The sequence below is a fragment of the Metopolophium dirhodum genome, chromosome 1, assembly GCF_019925205.1.
Source record: "Metopolophium dirhodum isolate CAU chromosome 1, ASM1992520v1, whole genome shotgun sequence".
NCBI lineage: Eukaryota > Metazoa > Arthropoda > Insecta > Hemiptera > Aphididae > Metopolophium > Metopolophium dirhodum.
The window spans coordinates 95,931,069-95,941,033 of NC_083560.1; the positions used below are offsets into that span (position 1 = coordinate 95,931,069).

The following is a 9,965-nucleotide window of genomic DNA, read 5'->3' on the forward strand; positions in this document are numbered from 1 at the left end:
TACAGTATGTATTAAAATTGAGTGATACACATTTATCACTAGCCAACTTAAAATACATATTTATACAAAAAACATTTGTTAAAAAAAAAAATAATCTAAAATAAATGAAAAATTATCAATTGCTTATTAACATTCATACAATATTGTGGAACATTTAAAATTTGGATTAGAATAGTATTTTCTCATCTAGGCATCTAGGTCTAACAAGATAAAAATTGGGTAATAAAAACCAGTGAAGAATAAAAATTACTTAGAAATTAACGCTCAGAAATAGTTGTTAATAATATTACAGATATATAATAGTACATTGTTAATCCCAGTCTTTTATTAAGCATAATTTGAAATTAATTTTAAATATTATCTACCTCCTATAAATTATATTCACATCGCCTCATAGGTATACAGCCATATTTAAATAAAAGTTGTATTTATTATTGATAATTTGTTACTTGAACTATATATCAAGTATAAAAAATTGTTTTTGTTTTATTTAGTAGGTAGGTGAATTTTAAATAGATTTATTGAATTAGGTACAATTATACATTATCTTTTCCCTCAAACTTCTTGGTCAGTTTTGACACAATCTCCCTGAAAACCATGGGGCTGACGTTTTTAGCCAATTGATAAAATACAAACCAATCACCAAACCAAAACTTCTGAGTTAATGTGTTCAATTTCTCATAAGAAAAGCAATCAGTTCTTGATCTCAATAATAATAAACGGAAATAGGGTACCATAATGAGAAGTATACGATACACAAAGTTTAATGCGCTGATTATGGCAATAAACCAGAACCAGAACCATAAGAATACGTAAATTTTTTCGTTCACAACGTTTTGTGACAATACGCACAAACCGTCAATTTTCTGTATAGTACCAGATGGACCGTATTTTCGGAATGTACACTTAGTGACTTTAGGAAACACTCGAGACATTACATCCACGCGATCTTCAGGATTCAATTCGGTCATTCTTAACACATCATAGCCATAGGTTTTAAACTCACCTTCTAGAAAGCGGTCCATAAAATAAATCTGAAGAAAGACGTTGCACAAGTTAAAGATCTCGCAGAAGAAATACTGGATAGCATAGATATTCTGCTTGTGTAGGTATTCGACAAAGTAGTTTACCAATATTTGCTTATGTTCGGATTCGAAGGAAAGTGGACTGTTGAGATCTAGGACCAGTGCTCTCATGCGTCCACCCTCCCATATTTTCCAGATGTACCTGGGTATGCAAAAGAATATGGCTTGGAAGAATAACACAAAACATACCCACTGGTAATAATTTTGGTACTTTACACCATCAACACCCTCTTCGAAATTAGAGACACCCGGATACGCTGTATTCCTGCTTGCCTTTCCATTGATACGATTGGGTAAGTTGAACGTCGATTGTATCCAACAGTATGTTTCCATGACGTTGATTGGAACACTACCATCAACAATGCAATCAATCGGATTGCCCAAGTACTGCCTGCATGTTAATAAAGCCGAGAAACATAGTAGGATGAGAAAAGTCAATTTGTAGTGCAATTTAAACACTAAGTTGTCGATGCATATTTCGTCGGTTTTAAGCAGCGACTTTAAGTGTCCAAAAACGTCATTCATGTTGTAAATAGTTCACAATAGCGTGTATTATATTTAAAACCGAACGTCGCGACAAGCCAAAAATGTTTTCGCAAAAAAATATGAAATAGAAACAACTTGCAAACGTAACGCTGTTATTATAATCAAATATATTAAAGGTGCGAAAGTCCGGAACGCAACACGCGCACACAGACGAACAGACAAAGTAACGACGAACAGACGTCGATGAGCAACAGGTTACCGACTGAACGACGAACGGCCCGACGGCGGCAGTTGCGGACAAATCACGAACGACGAACCACCGACGGCAGCTGCTGGCGGAATATGGGAGTTGGACGGTGGTGAAGTACCGCGGTTGTGCGTGTGAGCGAATAGGCGGGGAGTGGTGTTTACCCTGGTGGGAGCGTTGGAGTCGCCGCCATCATTGCCACCCGCTTTAATATGAACAGTGAACACTCGCCAAACAGTGCGGCCATCCCGGTAAATTCCCATATATCGTACTCGACCACTATTTTGTACTCTGTACTTCAGTTACAGATGTACGTATTGGGAAAACAAATTAACAGTGGGCGCGCTGTCGACGCCTGCCATACTGATGGTTAGGCGGTTACCCCACCAGTCCGGAGTAGGATAAGCATTATCAGCTTGTATGTAATTTCCCAATATTCCGTATACGTTTTGCTTCAAGTGAAGTGTGTTTGATAATATTAGAAGAAATTGTACTTACCAACGTATACAGTTAGCTATATCAGAGTATAAAGTTTTGCGAACAATATTAATTTACTAGAAAAAGTAAAAAACCGATATAAAACTATATCTATATATCCCGAATTGTAAGATACAATTTACTTCCACAGTTCCACCAAAGCGCGTTTTGTGATTTTGTTTCCCCCTTAGATCATATACAATGGATGGAGCTACTTTAATCATTTGCTGTGTCCAACATAACCCCCCACTTATTAGTTATTTTATAGTGATTGTTGGTGAAACGCATGCGTAATAACTCGTTGTACCTTGAAATCAAATGGATTAGGTGGGTGGTTATGTTGGACACAGCTCGGTATACGAGAAATACACACATGGCTCCATCCATTGTATATGATCTAAGGTTTCCCCAATAGTATAGATATCTGTCACGTGACTTCTGTACCAGTTACCACCATAGATAATATAAGAATGGATACGACCATAGATAATAAAATAATGGGTAGGCCATTCCCATATTAATGTCCGAGGGGTTTGCGTGCCGGAATGTGGATAAGAGACAGGCTGCTTTTATATGGTGCTTCTCACTCTAGCAAGGGGTTTTATCATTATTTTATTATGGGTGGAAGTAAATTATACCTTCCCATTCGGGATATATAGATATAGTTTTATATCGGTTCTAGTAAATTAATATTGTTCTCAAAACTTTATACTCTGATATAGCTAACTGTATACGTTGGTAAGTACAATTTCTACTAATATTATCAAATACATTCAAATACACTTCACTATAAGCAAAACGTATACGGAATATTGGGAAATTACATACAAGCTGATAATGTTTATCCTACTCCGGACTGGGGGGTAACCGCCTAACCATCAGTATGGCAGGCGTCGACAGCGCACCCAGTGTTAATTTGTTTTACAATAGCACAATGTTAAAACTTTGATTTCTTAATGGTTATGTAAAATTTTCAAGAACACAGTGTGCGCCCTCATCATTGAAATTCATGTATATTGCTTTATACAAATAAGTACAGAGTGCAGCACTTCATAACGTGATTATTATAATATTGTGTAGTTGAGGCGCCCGGCGCCAATATAATTTTATACACAAAAATATGCTCTACGGGAATAATGATCCTGTTCTGTAGAATTAACCAAATTTGATAATTTTTTTTCAACTAATATAGGGTAATAATTTTCAGACTGTAAAATATAAAATTTAATTTTTAAAATTTTTAGAATTGCGGAAAATGTGAAAAACTGGCACCAGGCCCCTTAAAATCTTTTTTAAATTCAACTTATTATACTTAATTTATAATACTTTGATTATATTATAATATTAATTATTATATTAAACACTTACTTTAATATTTATATTTAATTTTAATTATATACAAAACGTTTAGGCATAGGTAATTATTCTACAATTAATATATTATACTTAAATAAATATATGATACATAATATTATCACACTATTATTTTATATTTTATATTTTATATAATATCATAGTTAGATAGTTAGATGAAATAAAATAATAACTCAAGTTTTCCAAAATTTGGAAATTTTTTTTCCGTTTGAATTTTCTTTTAATTTTTTTGATTTACTTGCCATGCGAATTGCCTCATGCACATATTTTAGTAATACCGGATTGAATAATCAATAATTTCATCTTTGTGTATGGAACATGGAAAATTTAAATTTTCATTGGCTAAAATATCTTCAACCGTATTGCTATTCACATCCGGGTCATTTATATTGTTAGAAAATTATGTTTCAATATTTGTGATGAATTTATAAAATTTATAGTTTGGGTGCACTAATCTGCCTTTAGATTTTAAATTTATTAATTCTGCTTCAGAAATTTGAAAAAAAATTTGGATTTTTAAATGCCCCAATCCAAATTGTACATTTTGTGAATTTTAATATTTGTTTGATATCCAACCATATAGTAAATCAAGCATTCTTTGACTGGCGAGAGATTATAGTCATGCTCAAAAATAACAGAAAACTCCCAGTTGCCATCGTCAACAAGACCATTGATTTTAATTAACAATTTAATTGCAGATATGCAAAGGTTGGCATTAACTTGTTCAAAGTTGAAGTTAATTTTTTTTTTTACTTTTTAAATTCACTAGTAGGTCAATTTTCTTATCAACTTATGCACTTAACGAGTTTAATTTAAAGTTAAAATAACTTAACTTTGCTCAGTTTATTTAAAAATAATCCATAAAGTTAAATTTTTTTAAATTTTTGTTTTTAAGGTGTTATACTTAAATAAAAATAATCCAATACTATAATATTATACAAACTTTTCTGTTATTTTTTTGATAAAATAATTTTGTCAATGGATATTTTTAATTAGATTTGATAGCCATAATATAATATGACTTTAAATTCCTATTTGATGTTAACAAATTTTAGATTTGTTAAATTATTAATAAGGATGTGTTGGTATAATTTAAATATTTAATGATCATTGTAAAGTAAAACAGGTACATACACTGTACATTATGACAAAAGTTCAATAAATATGTTTATTATAATTTTGGGAATTAGAAATAACAGTCACTCTTTATGTGATCAACATACTAATAAAAAATGTAGATTAACTTTTTTTAACTGAGTTAAGTTAATAATTTTTTCCATAGTAACATTTAACTTATCAAGTTAAGTTGATAACTTGTTAATTGTTAACTTTTAACTTATCGATCTTGTGTCCTCTTAACTTGAGTTAATTATTTTTATTAATTTGCCCACCTTTGCAGATATGATATAATAAAAAAAAAAAGGTGGATAAGTGGATGTCGCTCTGCTGTACAGTAGGTTACAAGTGGGTCACTGTAATGGATGGTGTTAAATTTGAATTCAATGATATAATATCATTGTATAAGAAAAACGATTCTGAGCGAAAACGGTCAGTCAGCCTATGATTTTACCAAGTATATTTGATGATATTATTGTGAATAAAGTGTCCGTAAACAGCTCAAAAAGAGTTAAAATATTTTGTAAATTGTATCGTGTATAGAAAATGCTAATATAAACATTCAGTGAAATTTTCAAGTATCTACAGTCATTCGTTTTTTAATTACAATAAAATAAGAAAATTGTTACATGAGAAATCGAGTAAATATCAAATGTTGTAAAAATATAAATTTCAGACGCTCATAAAAATTTAATTTAAGTTTCTTCTAGACAAAAATTTTTTGATAAAGGTAGACAAACTTATGAGTAATCTTATATTACATTTTCAAATCTTAGATTTAAAAAGAAAAATTTTTATGAATTCTCATCAAAATAATTTGCTATTTTTCGTGATTTTTCCGTATTTTGTCAAAATTTGAACTTTAAATGCTTATAATTAAAAACTGTGACTAAGGATTTTTAATTTTTTTCATCTGCCTTTGAAACAATAACCTGGGAGCCTTCTATTAAATTTTCAAGCTTTTTTACTCAACAGATAAAATTGTATTGATATTTATAGAAAAAAAATCTAAAAAAATTGAAAACTGACAATGGCCGTAAACAGCTCAAAAAGAGTCAAAATATTTTGTAAATTTTATGGTGCATAGAAAATGCTAATATAAACATTCAGTCAAAATTTCATGTCCCTACGGTCATTTGTTTTAGAGTTACACCAAAAACCAAAATCGATTTTCTCGAAAACAGATTTTGCGTAAAAATTCCCGTTTTTCCTTAATTTTTCTTTTGTTTTTCACGTCGCTTGTGAAAACTACTGGGAAATTTTTACTTTTGACCCCCCAAAGTACCAACTAGATTCACTTTCCTATCAGAAAAGTTACTATTGAAGAAAATCCAAGCACTTTTACTGTCCTAAAAGGTGATGACAGACACAAAAATAAAAAAAAAATAAAAAAATAAAAAAAAAACACACATCATTGTAGAATCAATACAGCTTCGCTCAGAATCTAAAATAACAATATAGTTTTATTTTTTTTTTTTATAATTGTTATTAGATAATATACAATCTATGCCAAAGGCATGATAAGAATAAGTGCTAGAATAAGTTTGAACATGAAAAGGGCGAGGGAAGAAACCATCCAGTGATCGCACTTCCTTTTGCTTAAATATATATATATGTATTTTTTTTTTTAGTTAAACATTGAGAAGATCTATGCATCAGTTTATTTTTAGACGCTGTGGTGGATTTCTAGGAATCGTGTGAGTGTTTAGACCGGAAATTAGATGGTTTGAGTGAGATTAAAATGATGATTACAAATTTCCAAAGTAGTGGGAAGTATACCAAGTATACCAAGTAATTTTTGTAATCATTAAATACTTAATACACATATTTTAAATGTATACTTCATACACGTTTATATATACTTTATATTTTTATACAATACTTATTTCATACATATTTTTATTTCTTTTCATTTTACCTATAACATTAGTTATTAGACTTTCATTAGAAACTTATCGATATTATACCTATTTTGTTTACTTTAATAATAGACTACATTATATTCACAAAAAAGAAAAAATAGAGATGAATAATAAATTAAACTATCTTAATGGCATCAATTAACACACTTTTCGACATCATTGATAAAGAAAATACAACAATTAATTCACTTAATGAGATTAACACACAACTTTATAACAATGATACCAGTTTAAACATACTATTTACTAACATTAGAAGTATTGCTAATCACATATCTGAACTAGATTGTCTAAATGCAGCAATTAAGAATTAAAGCCATATAATTATTACAGTCGAATCATGGTTAGGAAATAATATTGATCAAAAATATATCTCGTTAAATAATTATCAATCATCAATTTCTAAAAATCATTTACGCAAATCAGATGGCATAGTTATATTTATTCAAAAAGATATAAACTACACCACGACTGAATTTATAATACAAGATGCAAATTGTATGTTTACAACAATAACATTTAATAAAATTAATTATGGAATTATATCAGTGTACAGGTCTCTTAGTCGAAATATTATAAAATTTATCGAGGATCTCGAGGTAATAATTACTAATAATATATTCAACTCCCATAGACAACTTACATTAACACTAATAGGTGATATAAATATAAATTTATCTGACTAGGAGAAGATATGATTTTTAGTCAGCGAAGTAGTGAAGCTGCTACTTAAAAGTAAGATTGTGTGATATTCCTCAAATACTTGTACACGAAACTACAAGTTACGAGCTCCGAGGAGTAATTTGTTTCTACAGAGGAAAAGGTGGTCTAAGAAGATCAGTGGGACACTATACATCATACACTAAACGATATGGTCGAAACTGGGAGCTGTTTGACGATTTAAAAATAAAACCAATACCAGTTAAAGAAACAACAACTGTACATTGTGAATTTTTAGTTTACACTGTTTAATATTCAACAATAATAAAAGGTAAAAAAATAACAAAACAATTCGCACTGTTACTAATTTTTATTTTCATTAACCTCTTTTCCTTAATTTGTCTCATTGCCAATAACGATGAAAAGAATTGAGATATTAGTAACAAGCAGTGGTGCAAATAGGAAAAATGTTTAGGGACGGCTCAAGCCCCAACAATTTTTTTTTTTAATTATAATTTATATGTACATACTTTTAAGAATGGTATCTGCGTTACTGGTAACAAGCTCTTCAATTCTAATATTAGGATTTCATAAAAAAAATAGATAAGTACATGATGTATATAATGTACGACATTAGTAAATAATTATTAGGGCTAAAATAAACGTATAACTTAAAAATATATACGTATTTAGATTAAGAAATGAAATATTATTTAATTTGTATACCTACCTACATACTTCACAAAAAACAAGGTTGTGTGAATAATATAATAATGAAAACGTTTATTTAATCATAATTGATTTATAGATAGACTCTTAATAAAATATGTCATGAAAACCAACAAGAAGTAAAAAAAATAACGTAGGTACTAAGCGTATTATCTAGTAAGGTATGAATTTCTTAACAAAAGGCAAAAGGTAATTTATTTATTTATTATAAAATTAACGCCGACTGGCTTTTATAGAATGGTTCAATGGTATACAGTATAAACATATTAAAATAAGATGGATGGCCACACAGAATTAAGTACAAACTAGACTAGGTAAATGAACTATGAACATAAGAATTCATATCAAATTAACTTTTTAAAAAATCTGAATGAATCCAAAGTAGAAAATCGCATTATATACGGGGTGGGGCTGGCGACATGTGCAAATTTCGGAAATGCGTATAACAGACGAAATATTGGTTTGCACATTTCGACAACTACCTTGCAAATCGTTGAGAATTGGCTGCTAAATGATGGTTTAAGAAAAATTTAAAAATGTGTTTTCGATGATATGGGTGGGACTGAAGACACAATTAACCCCACCCTTATTATTTTTATTTTAAAGGCTTGCAAATTGTGAAAATAGTCTTTCAAATTGTTGCTAATTGACTACTAAATGTTGAGTTGAAAAAAATGTTAAAATATAGTGAACAAGTTACGCTAGAAACGAAAAAACATTGATAATTTTTAAAATATTTTATGTACAATGATGTTTTTTGATTTAATCTCTGTTATATTATATACTGATGTAGAGAATAAAAATGTTTCTTAACAACATTTAAGTCAAGTCAATTATGGGTTAAACATAAGTAAATCGTGATTGATTTTATATTGTTTAAGCTGTTATAGTAAACTCAGTGTTTGGAAGGTACGAGTTCCAAAAGGAACGGATTCCTGGAACGAATTCCTTTTTATGAAAAAAGAACGAGAATATGAACTAGTTCTTTTTTCAAGGAAAAATAACAAAATTGTTCGTTTCTTTTTAGTTCCAATAATTTACACAGATAATTATGTAAATAATTGAAATTAAGACATATTTTAGATTCTGAGCGAAGCGATGAATGCATTGATTTTACAGTGATGTGTGTTTTTTTAAATTTTTTTTTGTGTCTGTCATCACCTTTTAGGACAGTAAAAGTGCTTGGATTTTCTTCAACAGTAACTTTTTTGATAGGAAAAAGAATCTAGTTGGTACTTTGGGGGGTCAAAAGTAAAAAATTCTCAGTAGTTTTCAAACGCTACGTGAAAAACAAAAGAAAAATTAGGGAAAAACGGGCATTTTTACGCAAAATCAGTTTTCGAGAAAATCGATTCTGGTTTTTGGTGCAACTCTAAAACAAATGACCGTAGGTACATGAAATTTTGTCAGAATGCTTATATTAGCATTTTCTATACACCATAACATTTTCCAAATATTTTGACATATTTTGAGCTGTTTACGGACATTTTCAGTTTCCATTTTTTTTAGTTTTTTTTTTTTATAAATAACAATAAAATTTTATTTGTTGGGTAAAAAAGCTTGAAAATATAATAGAAGGCTCCTAGGTTATTGTTTCAAAGGCAGATGAAAAAATTAAAAATCCTTAGTCACAGTTTTTAAATATAAGCATTTAAAGTTCAAATTTTGACAAAATACGGAAAAATCACGAAAAATAGCAAATTATTTTGATGAAAATTCATAAAAATTTTTCTTTTTAAATCTAAGATTTGAAAATGTAATATAAGATTACTCATAAGTTTGTCTACCTTTATCAAAAAAAAAAATGTCTAGAAGAAACTTAAATTTTATTTTTATGAGCGTTTGAAATTCATATTTTTACAACATTTG

General features: G+C 29.3%; 1 protein-coding gene across 1 annotated transcript; it reads right to left on the bottom strand.

The window, feature by feature from the left end:
- Positions 1-536: 536 nt before the first annotated feature.
- LOC132935486 (innexin inx2-like) lies at positions 537-1,610 on the bottom strand. Its single transcript, XM_061002054.1, has one exon. It carries the CDS (start codon positions 1,608-1,610, stop codon positions 537-539), a length of 1,074 nt encoding a protein of 357 aa, XP_060858037.1.
- Positions 1,611-9,965: the final 8,355 nt, after the last annotated feature.